This window comes from Caretta caretta, chromosome 18 (genome assembly GCF_965140235.1).
Source record: "Caretta caretta isolate rCarCar2 chromosome 18, rCarCar1.hap1, whole genome shotgun sequence".
NCBI lineage: Eukaryota > Metazoa > Chordata > Testudines > Cheloniidae > Caretta > Caretta caretta.
Genome location: NC_134223.1, coordinates 20382871 through 20397147, shown reverse-complemented (window position 1 = coordinate 20397147; position 14277 = coordinate 20382871). Strand labels below are relative to the sequence as shown.

The window sequence follows — 14277 nt, the reverse complement described above, 5'->3', positions numbered from 1 at the left end:
CACTCAAAGCCTATCTTAATTTTACTTTGGCTTGGGTAAGTACTTCTGTGCTTTGCTCGTTTGTATCTTCACACTACTCACTGAGTTGCAACAGCGAGCTTCCCATTTCCTGCTCAAACTTCAGGCCAATTCTGAAAGGCAGAAGGTAACTCTCCAAGCTGTAGATCATTAGTATTATCAGATCACCTCCTGGGCCATCTAGTCAGGAGCTGCTTTTCTGTCAGAGCCACTGTATTTCAGACGTGTGTTTTATTGTGTTACAAAAAACAAACAAACCACAGCTATAAAAATAACACATTTTCCAAAAGATAACATTACAAAAAATACAATTAATAGAGTTGGAATATATCCAGTAATACTGCTGGAAAAAGCATTAGTTAACATTGAAAACATGAATGATTATTTTAAAAATCTTAAAGCATTAAAGTGCTTTAATTCACTACTACTTAGAAAGCACATGTTCACAGCTCAGCAACGCCCTGAAGTGCTAATCCCTAAAGAGTACAGTGTGCACAAGTGTACAGCTTTCAAATATGCTGGGTTGGCTTAGGTTGGTGGACTGGGGCAAAAGCCAGTGGAAACCAAGCTGGTCATTTACAAGGAGCAGAGCAGTGGTTTCCTGCCTTCCCAAGCTCCTGAGCTGCCAGCAGCGAAGGGGGAATCTGCGTGGAAATGGGGAAGAGACAAGTACACTTGTGCTACTGTGCTGGCACTTGCAGAGGTCCAGCTCAGTTTCTCTGTGGCCTTCCCTCTGCTAAGACTGAGGACAGTGACCATCCTGCTTGAGAGGAGAAGCAGAACTTGTGAGGTGAACGCTGTACTTGCTCATAGGTGAAATCCTACCTCTGGCCCCTTTATGCCCGGTAAAAGGCCCTGAGCAGCATAAAGGAACTCTTAAAAACATATCAGGCCAGGGAGGAATCCCCCTGTGCAAGCACAGTGGAAAATAGCCACAAGGCTCTTTCAAGGACCCCCTTGCTAGCCCCAGTGTAGGGAGTATGCCAAAGGCAGGACTGCAGTGTGGAGATTCCAGACAGCGTAGAAGCCCCAAGCTGCCATAATTTAGGTCTTCAGGGCTGTCTAAACTATGGGGCTGTATAGTAGTCCAGGACGAGGAGGGGTATAAAGTTGGCTTAAAGCCACCATAGCCCCTCCTCTGCCTGTGCAGTGAATTCTGTGCTGTGCCTCTTAGAGGTGTCTCACAGAATCTCACGCAGAGAGTTTCCAGCTGACTTGCACAAGACCTGGAGATGAATACATCTGCATGCTTGACTGTTTCCTGCTGAGTTTTTAAGTTCAACCAGCAGACAAACAAAAGGCTTGAGGAAAATCAACAAAACACCTATCCACAGGGACTATAGGGAAGGAAGAAACCATTTCCACTCATTGATGTGGAAAATATAATCATTTTACCAGATGGGGATGATTATCAACAGTCTGGGAAATCCAATTTTTTTTTTTACACATACAGGTTAATGGTTAAGGTAAAATTAATGGTGTGCTACAAAAAATCTGAGTTCTGGCAATATCAGGAACTTTGAGCAAGATTTGGGTGAATAATTGTAATTAATTATACAGAATCCTCTAATTCCTAGCAGTGGGGTCCATGGATTTGTCTCTCCAGAATTGTATTAAAAATCCACATGGGAAAAATGATTTTTTTACAAGTGAGGCTTGAAATATATCAGGTTTTTGCATGTTTACATGCTAGAGCATGAAGTTAATTTAATTATGACACAGTAGTGTCTTATTTAGGGGAAATTATCAATATTTTTGTAGCATACAAGTTCATGAAAATAAATCTCTCTATCCTTACAGCATGGTGAATATACTGTATATACAGCATGTGTCTATATACACAAATATCAGTTAGATACATGCACACAGTCTGGAATCAGCAAATAAGTTGCTTTTCTGCTCTACAAAAAAACAAAAGAAACAAATACTTTTTGGCAGTCCATCAGGAAAGCAAGTCCTTTTGTTCTTGGGTATCAGTCAATGGCAGATGTCCCTAAAGAAAGTGGAACAGTTGAGGGTTAAACCACTTTCACAAGACAAAGGTCTGTTATTATTCAGCCGTCCCTTAGCAGACAGCGAGGATAGGGTGGAATGTGGGGCAGGCTAGAGTTAAAGAAAAATGTGTGTGTTTTGCCTTTACATTGCAATAGAGTTTGATGCAAAAATGGTCCAGCAAATTGTAAAGTTGCACTGTACATTGGCAAGTGAATATTCCCCTGCCACACAAGGCTAAAAAAACTCTACAGCCCATTGAGAGATCTGTGGCAGCTGCCCTTTTTCCTTCCCTTGATCCCCTGTCATAAAACCGTTGGAATTTTCCTCCAGGGGATGGTCCCAGACCCATGTCCTCACACAGCTCTGAGTTCCCATCTCTTGAGTAAAGCCATGTTAAAAAATATTTCTTCAGACACTCAAAGCTGGAAATGTTTTTCCATTTTTCAGGCTGGGATTCTATATTTTCCCCCATTCCTTTAAATCTCTGTGTCTGGTCTCCTGCTGCCGCACTGCTGGAGACCTTCAGTTGATCTCGCCCTCGGTGAACTCTTCTTTTATGGACTGTTTGCGGGATTTGCAGTCTGGGAGGTCAAAGCCGAAGTCCGCCCACTCATCAGCCCCGCTGCGGTTCGGGATAGTGATGGTGTGGCGCACGCGGAAATGCACTGCCTCCATGACGCGCTGCCGTTGCAGCTCCCCAGAACTGCCAATGGAAATGGTGGCGGCATTACTGCTGGAACGGAGAAGCTGCTGGGCACCATAGTCCTGGCCCTGTTTGAGTTCCTGAAGGCCTCTCCAGATAACCATCCTGTACTGCTCCGGGACCTTCAGCGCTCCGAGATCCTAGAACAACAACGTCACTAAGGTGGGCCTCTTCAAAAATGCGTTTGCTAAACAGCATCGTCAAGAGAGGGGCAAACCCATGGACCATTAAATGTCTAGATCAGTGTGTGGGTCTAGCCACATAGTCAACACATGAGATGATCAGGGCTTTGGGTCATATACCATATCATTTTGTAAGGAAAAGAGAATTCCTTTGCTTTAAATGAATCTAATTAACAAAATGGACGGTGTGAGGCTGAATGCCTTCACTGTGCAGGTTGCAGAGCACCATGTGAGGAGTCAGGTCATTCAATTTACTGAAATAAGGAGGAAACCATCATCCCATTTTGCCTGCAATCATTTCTCTCTCCCCTGGATAATCATAACCTGGATTAAGCCTTGAACTAAAATCTCAGGTCACAAATGCTGGCAGGATGGGCAAAGGTTGCCTTGGGAAGCATGATCAGCTCTGAATGGCTGCTGTTTCTCTGCTCTACCAATATGAAGTGTCACAGGATTCTGGTGCATTAACCTATGCCAGCATGTGCACTGACTGATGTTATTCATCACAGACATTAAGTGCTGTGGTCATAATGTTAAACAGAAGCATGAAAACTTCAGGATTGTATCCTACATGCCAGAGGCTGCATCAGAACAAATACAAGTGGTTTGTATTTCAGACGTACTGAATTGCTGCTAGAGGTCCACATTAACTCCAAACACACAGACTCACTCGTGAGCATTAATTCCATAAGAAGTAAGTATGTAATTAGGGGTTAAAAATGTCAACTCAGACACACAACCCAGCAATGTATTTTGACTGTGCCATACATGTGCTTTTTGGCAGATTAAAGAAAAAATCACTTACAGGGTTAGTTATTAAAATGTTCCAAAACTAATCTAAGACTATGCAACTGGCCCCAGCTACCAATGAAAAATCATTGTGTCTTCAATAATTATACCATCTGTGTTCTTGATTGGTTCCTAGCTGCTAGACTAGGAAGGCATACAGCAAATATTTTAAGAATGAGATGGGATCAAGATAAGAGCTTTGTCCTGGTCAAAATACTGAGTCTGGGATTTATTTGGGGTCTATCATAGATGAAAAGTGTTAATGCATTATGTGTATGCTGGTTACATTACTGTACTGAGGGAGCCCCTTGCCTCACTAATGTCAAGACTGGCTGGATGACCTTACAATTTTCATCGGCACCAAAGGCAGGTGAATTTCATGCAAAGTTGGCCCCTCCTCTCCCAAGAGATTGTTCTTCAACCAAGAAATAGCTACAATAAAACTCACCACACCCAGAGGCAAGGTGTTTAAACACAAATTAGAGCATTTCCCGTGTAATGTATCAATTAAAAAAAAAAATTACAGCTCTTGACCAGCCAGCCCACAATATCAGGTCCTGGGGTTGAAACAAAAAATTGCTAAATACAAAAAGCTTGATTCTGACCTTGTTTGTTCTGGTTTATTGCTAATGTGACTCCATTTGGCCAGTGCAGTTACTCCTGATTTGCAAGGGAAGCAGCTGGGCCCTGCAGCTCTGAGCTAAAGCTCATCAAAGTCAAAGGGCGATCTTTCCATTGCTCAGTGGGCTTAGGGTCAGTCCCTGAGTACTGTGATTTGTTTCAGTAGACATATTTAGTGAAAATCAATTCAAAGTCTGATTTCTGTATCTTTGGCTTTATTTTAGATGTGCACATGAGGAGAATGATTGCACCTGAATTCTTTTTCATTTTTATTTTTGTTTGCATTTCTTTCTTAATTCAGATCTCTGCTAGGCCTTGCATCCTACAGCCTGGAAAAATCAACAGTAGAGAATATTACAGTTTCTTTTAAGGATAGCACTATTCTAAATCTATAGGACTACAAAGAATGCATAATTGGGAAACATAAAACATGCCTATAAAGCCTGTATGATAGGTAGGTGCACATTTATTTCCTTTATTTGGTTGTCCTTGTTTTAAGATCAACAGCTGGTAGAAACAAGTGATAAGAAGAGATCTTCCCAAAGCATTTACCTCTATGGTTAGATTCTGCAGGTGGTAAATATTCTGTAACCCTTGTGAGGTGAAATAGTCGATGCAGTTTGGACACCCCAAGCCTGTTAAAAAACTGCAGAAAGAATTTGAAAATAAAGTGGCATTAACTTGTCAGGTATATATGCTGTGTTCTCAAGTGTCACCATTGTGGCAAAGCACTTTTGAATTCATGTGAGGGTATGGGGACATTTTACTGGACTCATTTATTTCATCTGAAGGCTTGGCAACTCTTCTCATGCTACTATGGTATTGTGGGATGCAAGAAATTGGAAGCGTAGCAAGAACCCATTTCAGGGATCCTCAAAACTCCTGGTCAGAGTTTTCTTGGGGCTGAAAAGTGCAAACTAATTTGGCATTAATGTTGGAGAGGTAAAGCCCATGGGACCAAATTCATCCTAACATAATTCCACTGGCTTCAGCAGTCTTCAATGTCTCAGTTAAATGACCTATATGGAATTACTCTAGGGATTAATTTTCCCCTTGGAGCAACTTGACTGAGGAAGGGTTGTGGAATTTGGCCTTAAGCGATTTGGTCAACAACAATTAATCTTTGCACTATAACATTTGGTGCTGAAATATTTTATGTACAGGGCTTGGCTGTAGCTACACAATGCTAGCACGGATTGTGCTACTCCGGGATTCTGGTAGACCATCTGGGAAAACATCTGAGGTATCGGTTCTTTAAGAAGGACATCAAATCACAGACTACAGACCTGTTAATGTCTGGATATAAATCCTCTACTGCCATTTCCAGTCACCATTGGTCCGAAAGGGGGAAGAAGGAAGATCTGCAAAGTTATATGCCAGTGTTTGACATGCAGGGCAAGGTGCCTTTTCATATCAGTCTGCTAAAGGGATCAAGTTTTGAATGAACTTAGTGAGAATGAATAAGCCAAAGATCTTTCCAGGTGATATGTGTTTCTAACCAGCAATTGGCCGGCGAGGACAATTTCTGAAGTGAAGAGGGGTGAGGAAAACGCTCTCTGGTTTCATGAGCAGTGATTTCTCAGTTGGAACTAGTGACCAGTTGACCAGTTGCTAAACATATCTTTGAAGGTTAGAGTAAAGGAAAAGAGCATGAAACAACAACGGACAACACACCACAGGACCGGTGACGTCCCTACCTGACAAGGCTGGGGTCAGGGTTGTAGGGTGGAGGAGGAGTGCAGTGTGAACCTGAGACCATGGACTGGGAGGAGTGGCCTCCATTCATGTCTCCATTGGATTGCATGGGGTGGCTGTTCAGCATTCCGGGTCCTGAGCACAAGAAAAAGCAAAAGGGTTTCCATCTCCTGGACTGTGCCCAGAGCGTACAGGGGAGAACCATTGAAAAGTTTTTGATTTAACTTAAAGAAGCTACAACTGTCCTTTCCCAAGCACAGAGCCCCATTCTCCAATCTGCAGGAATAACCCACCTCAGGGACCCAAGATCCTGAGTGTTAACTGGCAGGATTCCCTGGGAATTCACCCATTGCGTGGAGGAGGGGTGAAGAAGCTGGAGGTTCCACCCCCACAATCCACAGATTCAGGGGCAACCTTTGCAGACAGCGGCTACACCGTGGATCCAGGCAGCCTGGCTTGGGCAGGGCTTTCCCAGCTCTCGGCATGGTGAGTTGTTCTGAGCAATGTAGCTGCATAAGCGACTAATGACCAAGCCCATGGTAACCTACTCTGCTTGGCCTGGGAGAGCGGGAGGAGGAAGAATTTGGAGCTCGGCGTAGGGAGCTTTGCACTGCTTTACGTATTGTTTAGCCGAGGCGGCTGTCTATCTGTCTGGCCTCTTGGCCCTTTGCGATTGCAGAGCCCGTGTCACATGGCAGTGCGGGTGCCTTACCCATTGGGCCCAGGTTGGGCCCAGAGCTGGAGTTGTGTTGTGGTGGCTGCCCCACCAACTGGTTGACAGACGGCAGTTTGTTGATCCCTCCTCCATGCACTTTGTTCATTGGCGAAAGGACGGGCCCATAGGAGGAAGGGGACTGCAGGTGACTCCTGCTCGGGAAGAGTGGCACGGTCAGTGAGACCCTAGTGGAGACTGAGCAAATCAAACCTCTCTAGGGACTCCGACCTCGGCCTTGTCCATACTGAGATTTTAGCCAGCAGCATAGCTGCACCAGTGCAAAACCCTGCTCTAGACGCGACTGACACTGGTTTAAGGCTGGGTACTGGTGCAAATCGTGCTGTACCCCTACTGGGGAAATCAACTTCTGTACTGGTTTGTCTGGAATGTGCATGGGATGCGGAACAGCTGGCTTCACCTCAGTACGGGGACCGTAGCAGGGGCCTTACGGGCATCCTAATACATAGCATTTACACAGCTTCCATCTGCACTGCCCTGCGTTAACGTTGAGTCCCTCCCAACCTCCTTATAAGGTAAGGGAGCAGAATTATCCCCATTTTACAGATGGAGAAGTGGAGGCAGAAAGGTGAAATGACATCCCCAGGTTCTCACAGTGGGTCAGTTGGAGAGATGGAATAAGAACTCAGGAGCTCCTGGTCCTTGCTCATCCATTCTAACCCATAGATCACATTGCTTTATGGAGATATATTGTCAGAGGCTTCACTTGCAATATACCCTACAGCCCCTGCTTGCTGATTTCACTTCTGTGTCGGTCTTTCTCCAACACTCTTTGCTTGGATGCTGCTCTCCACCTCCTACCCATTAAACCAGCAGTGCAGAACTAAAGCTTCTGATGGGCAACTATCACCTGTCACTGAAGAAGTAAGGTGCACACTGCAGTGTGGTCCCATGGAGAGGTCCCCAACTGGGAGTCAGGAGAGCTGGGTTCTATTCCCAACTCTTCCAGTCACTGTCTCTGCATCCTTGGACAAGTCACTTCCTTTCTTTGCATTCCATTTTTCACTGCTGTTGCTTAATCAGATTTCATAGCTTAAAAAAGAGAAGTCTAGGGAGTAACTTGATTACAGTCTATCTACATGGGGAAACAGATATTTAATAATGGGCTCTTCAGTCTAGCAGAGAAAGATATAACAATCCAATAGCTGGAATTTAAAGCTAGACAAATTCAGACTGGAGATAAGGCGTAATTTTTTAACGGTGGGAGTAATTACATTGGAACAACTTACCAATGGTCATAGTGGAGTCTCCATCACTGACCATTTTAAATCAAGGTTGGATACTTTTCTAAAAGATCTGCTCTAGGAATTATTGTTAGGAAGTGCTATGGCCCGTGGTATGCAGGAGGTCAGACTAGATGATCATAGTGATCCCTTCTGGCCTTGGAATCAGTGAATCTATTCTGCAGTCTACCCACCATTAAACTATTGTGGGAGATATGGCTGAAGAGCTCTGGGTAAGAGTTAAGTAGCAGTGTAAGGTGTATCTGGTTTCTGGCTTATTTTATCATAATATACGTTCCCAAGGTGCTCATCAATGTCTAGTCAGGGAAACAATAAACAAAGAGGAAGAATAGTTTATTCCAGAGAGAAGAATGAAGGTCTGGCCCCACCCCCACCCAATATTGGTGACTACCAAGGAGGAATCAAAGTGAGGGGCTCTCTGGAAGGTGGTAGAGGCCTCTCCACACCCCATAGTTATACAAAGCATAAGAACCCTGAGGGTGGGTCAGGCCAGCTTCCTGGATCCCTGTTATGTCTTGTGGTTAATTCGACGTATCTCTGGAGACCTCTTGTGGCGACAGTGGACAATAAGGTCATGGTACTTACTGCCTCTGCAGGAGCTGCTGCTGCTGTTGCCGATAGGAGTCGACCAGCTGCTGTGGAACTAACTCCACTAGCTCCAGACTTTCCTTTATCTTCATGAGGATCTCAAAGTTCTCCCGGCCGCGAACCTGAATCAGGGACCAAGGCGAGCCTGTACTTCAGTCTGACTTGCCTTGTCCGGTTTGCTGAGGACCCTCTCTCATAGCCAGTCCCACCTTCCCCCTCCTTTACCCAGCCCACTCAAGGGACAATGTGAGGATAGCCTTAAGCACAAGCAAGGCAAGCAGCTACCTGGGATTCCATGCTTCTAGGGGAGCCATCCTCAAGAAATCCAGTTACAACGCATGGTCTCCTCTAGTCCCCTTCCTGCAGGAGCAGAGTGGGGGTCCGATAACGTGTCTCCTCCCCTAACAGCAGGAAGACGGGGTAGCCAAGTCCCTGGTTGAAGGCACACAAAGCCAAATTCCCTCTGGCCACGGTGGGATCAGGGAGGAAGGTGACTTGCAGCCTTGTTTTGGAGCAGGCTATTTTGCCCTGGGAATGCAAAGCAATTCCAGTGCATGATTCTGGATCTCCGCTCCTGCTGCTCATTGCTCAGCGTTCGTTGCAGACTTGTTCCCAGCCTGTTCTTCACTGTACCCATTCTTAGCCTCATCAGTCTTGCTCCTTGCACCCTGTCTGCCCTCTGTAAGGACTCATCAGGACAGTAAGCGCCAGCCACCCAAAGTAAAGCGCTTCAGTGCTGTGTACTGCTGGGAATGCCAGTCTGGGGAGGCCTCATCCTTTCAGCTAGGTAAAATATCACTTCATTGCCCTTTGAATTCTGGGAGCCGCTCCCCCATATCCTATCCAGGGGCCAGCGCCAGTGCTCTCCCAGAGCAGGGCTCAGACACTGCGTGCAGCAGAAGATTTGATACTTACTGGGACATAATACATTTCCTCTTCCCCGTGCCGCCTTTTCTTAATGCCAGCCCCTAGTGCTGGAATCCCCTGGGGGCTCTGCTTGAAAGCTGAGGAAGGAGATGGGAAACAGTATTACGGAAAAATCAAGTTAAATGTGATCATCTAAGCGGCCACTCCCTAGTTCTTCTATAACGTTAGACTGGGAACTGTGTTAGAGTAAATGCAATAGCTCCTAGTAGGGCAGGCAGCTGCTGAAGGGCCCCACTGAACGAAAGCCAGAACCCAGAGCTTCCCTGACTACCAACAAGAGGAACTCCAAGCCCATTGCTGGACAATGCAAACCTTACTGCACAAACCTAACTATGACTCCAGCTCACAAGGGGAGAAAGAGGGCATTGCTGCATGTCCCTAGGCCCTTCGTAGTGATTTGCTTTGTTAAAGTTGAGGAAGATCAGTACAGATCATTAAATTCACACACTTGCTAGGAGCGTAAATATTTGACAGGTGCCTAAAAGATGAGTTATCACCATTGTGATAGAGGGCTAGTGAGAAACTCTTGTGTACGAGCTGATAAATTGCCAGGAGCCTTCTGTAAGGTTTTACTGCGAACAGTTAAATACCTGCCCTGAGAAGATTTAGCTCAGTATGTGCCCAATTTATTTGGGGGTGTGGAATTAGTGATGAAATATAATAAACTTACACAGAAAATTCTTTCCCTCTGCCTCCCACTTCAGCCCCCAGCCCTACACTCAACAGAGGCTTTGCCTGCTGCTAACCTATCTCTGGGAGGGGCAATGCTTCAGAGTACAGCAAAAAACCCACAGTACGTAATTGGCCACGGCTGGATGGGAAGAGAGGGGGCAAAAAATTCCTTTCTGATGCCTGCAGGAAATAAGCTTAAAGCTTATGGAGCATGTTAGTTTTTTAACTATCTCAGCACTAACAAACACTTGCCTTTAATAATAATAATGATGAACAAATAGATCTGGACAATGAACCACCTCCACTAACAATGCCACTCTGTTTTTCTGACTGCAGCTGGATCTGAGCGATGACGTTTGGATCGGAGTACTGCTCTTCAGCTAAACGTCACCACCCAAGTTCCGTAGTTCAGAGTGTTCGTTGCTGCTGCCCCGGAAGCATGGGCCATGCCCTGGACAACACCAGCTCAGCAGTGCTAGGCAGCACAAAGCTGGGGGTCTCACTCGGAGTTGAGATTCACCCTTTCCTGAAAGGAGGACTCACTGCGCTTGTTGACGTTGCCATTTTTAGCTGCATTTTCGTTCAGGGCTTGTTGCTCTCGGTAATGATCTTCGTCGGCTTTCCGATCTCGGCCGGGACAGGCGCAGATCCGCCCTTCGAACGATCTCCTCCCCAATACTTGGCCACTGGGGAGCAGAGTAAAAACCAAAAAGGATTTATTTTTTTAGGGAACTAATCAGACTAAACCTCATTCTCTATGGGGTTGGGTTTCTGTCCGTTGACTTTGTGTTGATCAATTCTTCAAAAAGCTTTTAAACACTCCAGAAAATACTAAAAAGAAAAGTTCAGGAAAAGGAATTCCCCTCCTGTGAGCACCTAACAAGGGCTCTGCAGGAATTTGCTGATCTTAGAAGCCCAAGGCTGCTGTACATATACACCAGGCCTGATGCAGCACACAAGGTGCTGTGTTCCACGTACAGTCTCACAGTGATGCACGGGCTCTTGTGCAGGTCTCTTTGACTAGGGGTGAATTTCCCCCGGTGGCCTTTCATCTTTGATTAGCAAAGGACTAATACAGTTACACCTTGGGAGACAGGAGGGAGCAAGAGTTTTTTCCAGGCTGTGAAAGGTGTGCAGAGGAGAAGCCCATGCCCCTGTGTATTTCTACCTTCCCCCACACCCACCCTCTAAGGCTCTTCATAGTCACTAACTTCCCAGTCAGGGAATGCCACTTTCCCACCTCTTCACTGTGCTTTGGACTCTCCATGCCAAAGATGCTTGGCCAGGAGTTTGCTTTGGGCTGCAGCTTCCAGAACTTTATGGGCTGCCTTCTCCTCCAGAGGTCTTGCAAATCAGGCTCTGGAGTTTTGCTAACTCCTCTGTTTCACTGCTGAGGTTCTCCCCAGGCCGTGCGTGGTTCATCCCCAGATGTGAACTGGGTGAGCCTCTCTCTAGCTATTTACGCAGCTGCCGTTCAGCTCGTAATCTGTCCAGGAGGGCCCAGGAGAGCCAGGCGCAGGAGTGCGGAGGGGAGCAGATGTCTGTCCTTTGCAGCACAGGTACCATAAGAATGACTCACTCTCTTGTCTCCAGGGTTATAATGATGAGGATGGGCCGTCTGTTCATCCCTCCCACACAGCTGCTGTTGCACATGAAATTGTACAGAATGGTGGTGAACTCAGTCCCAACCTGCCCAAAAGAGAGGAAATGACATCATGTGGGGGGTGGGGTTAGTAGGGGGCAGGGTGTTAAAAGCCCAGGGGACATGGTGGCAGACCTCAGTCACTGCAGCAATGGGCTGCAGCCAGACAGGTGCAAAAAGCGTGTCTCAGCTCACAAATCAGTGGGGGGTTTGTGTGTGTGTGTTTGGGGGAATATTCATGGAGGAAGGCAGGGAAGATGAATTTCTGACCCTTGCTCTAAAGCAGCGGTTCCCATACTTGTTCCGCCACTTGTGCAGGGAAAGCCCCTGACGGGCCGGGCCAGGACGGGCCGGTTTGTCTACCTGCCGCGTCCGCAGATTCGCCTGATCGCGGCTCCCAGTGGCCGCGGTTCGCTGCTCCAGGCCAATGGGAGCTGCTGGAAGCAGTGGCCAGTACGTCCCTCGGCCCGCGCCACTTCCAGCAGCTCCCATTGGCCTGGAGCAGTGACCCGTGACCAGTGGGAGCCGCAATCGGCTGAACCTGTGGATGTGGCAGGTAAATAAACCGGCCCAGCCCACGAGGGGCTTTCCCTGCACAAGCGGTGGAACAAGTTTGGGAACCACTGCTCTGGAGAAATATCCCCTTGAATGGGGATTATGTAGCCACTGTAACTGCAGAGTGCCTGTGTTACTTTCATATCATGCCAGTTTTGTGGGACCTTACTGCTAGATACTTCATTCATTGCCCTGGGCATGTGACATTGCAGCTGGAAATCAACATCACAAAGACACTAATTTAACAGGGCCCTAGGGGGCGCGCTAAGCTTTCCACTCACCATTTTATTTAATTTCGTTATTGGCCAAATGTGCCCCTGAGCAGTTACTAGCTGGACTGAAGTTTCTGTTAACCTGCACAATGCTCTGTGATCCCAGTGGGTTTGAAGCAAGATTCCCCGTTAAAGTGAGATGCTTTGGCAAATCCTGAAAGGGAAGGAGTACAGGCAAAATGTATTTGCTATCAGGGCTGCAGCGTGAGGGATATTACTCTCCAGACGCTGCAGTGCCATCAGGAGCTTTGTCAGGGACTGAAACTCATCCAGGGCGGATGCTGCTTTTAGCCACCTTGGTGCCAGTGGCCGGGTCAGAGCTTGTGAGGCAGCTGTAACTTTATTTAAGAAAACTACAAACCGTATTTTCACCCTCCCCCCTGCCCCAGCGCCCCTGTTCCTCTTCAAGCAAAGAGAATACCTGTGGTGGCTCATATGGCACCATTACACTCTGCCTTCCGGTGACAGCGTCGTCCACGTACTGAGAGAGGTTGTTGCCTTCCACCCGGATCAAGTGGCTGGCTGGAGCGGACTGGCCTGCAGAGGGGAGAGTTAGAGGAAAGACCCTGCTCGGGGGGGCTTGCCGACCCAAGAACGTTGCACGGGGTGATTATAAAATCCGTTTACTTAAACCAGGGCAAAAGGCAGTGTGGACGCTCACATTTTGGTTTACACCACATGCATTTTAGTTTAGCTTAAGTTGATTAGGAATTGGGTTAAACGCAACCAAAATAAGTGAGTTAAACTAGAAAGAGTGTTGTACGGGATGGTTCTGGTAAAATGGTTTTAAAAAAAAAACTATGGAAGTTAAACCGGTTCAACTTCCACGTGTAGACATTGTTCTCTCCAGCTTCCCCTCAGCCCCACCTTCTCTCAAGAGGCCAAAGGGGGCTGTTTTGGGTCAGGCCACATAAAACCTGACCTGAAAATTCCACCCAACGTAGCATTCAACCTAAACCTGAAACTCTCCTGAGGAGCCAAAGAATTCGTTTAACTGACTTTTACTTTCATCTGCCTTTGAATTTACTGGGTGTTCCAGGTGGGCCTGAACCAAATCAGGACTGGGCCCCATCACAGTAGGCAAGTACAAACACCTAGCAAGACACCAGGCCGCTGTCCCTCAGCCTCTGAGACTGAGAAACCCTGGGCAACTGCAAGACAGGAGAATCCTGAAGCAGCCCGGTGGGCTCCAAACATTCCAAATGGCAACCTCTTGCCAGCCTATTTCCAGAGGCGCTGAGGCTGCTCCGCTTCGGTGGTGCATTGCCACCAATGACCTGTGCAAAGGTCGCCTCAGGCTTCCCCGGGGCACAGGGAGGTTTGCTGTCACAGCCACTGTTCGTTTGGGCGTTTCGATGCTTTCTTAATCGAAGCATTTTCAAGGATGATTTTGTGGCTGCATGCATCACTCCCTTCCCTTTCCCGGGCTGGGCTGCCTGGACGTGGCTCTGTGGAAACGGGGTACGAGGCAGGCCCCAGCCAGGGAGACTTGAATGTCTGGTTCTGACAGAGCCAGTGAAGGCGCGGACAATTGCCCTGCCTGAAGAATCCTTTGTCTCTGCTTCACACCTGCTCATTCCTGCTGACCAGAGAGCAGGGCCCCACTTGAACAGAGGCACGTCAGGCAAGTCCTGCAATGAG

General features: G+C 47.1%; 1 protein-coding gene and 1 long non-coding RNA gene across 7 annotated transcripts in view; one reads left to right on the top strand and one right to left on the bottom strand.

The window, feature by feature from the left end:
* Positions 1–230: 230 nt before the first annotated feature.
* The window catches only part of TP73 (tumor protein p73), an 87766-nt gene continuing 73719 nt past the window's right edge, over positions 231–14277 (bottom strand). For 4 of the 5 annotated variants that reach the window (XM_075120973.1, XM_048824736.2, XM_048824735.2 and 1 more), the window contains 9 exons: positions 13058–13173; positions 11747–11856; positions 10711–10853; positions 9484–9572; positions 8566–8690; positions 6716–6870; positions 6006–6138; positions 4861–4954; positions 231–2856 (listed from right to left, as the gene is read on the bottom strand). In XM_075120973.1, the coding sequence (XP_074977074.1) occupies positions 2536–2856; positions 4861–4954; positions 6006–6138; positions 6716–6870; positions 8566–8690; positions 9484–9572; positions 10711–10853; positions 11747–11856; positions 13058–13173 (1286 nt within the window). In that variant the 3' untranslated portion in view covers positions 231–2535. The remainder of the gene's footprint in view (positions 2857–4860; positions 4955–6005; positions 6139–6715; positions 6871–8565; positions 8691–9483; positions 9573–10710; positions 10854–11746; positions 11857–13057; positions 13174–14277) is intronic. The other variant, XM_075120974.1, reaches the window with a different exon arrangement.
* Positions 2794–14277, top strand: part of LOC125624255 (uncharacterized) — a 25961-nt gene continuing 14477 nt past the window's right edge. The window contains exons 1-4 of one of the 2 annotated variants that reach the window (XR_007353254.2): positions 2794–2878; positions 4610–4762; positions 5472–6489; positions 10504–11726. This is a non-coding gene — a long non-coding RNA (uncharacterized LOC125624255). Of the gene's footprint in view, positions 2879–3239; positions 3593–4609; positions 4763–5471; positions 6490–10503; positions 11727–14277 lie in introns of those variants that run through there. The other variant, XR_007353255.2, reaches the window with a different exon arrangement.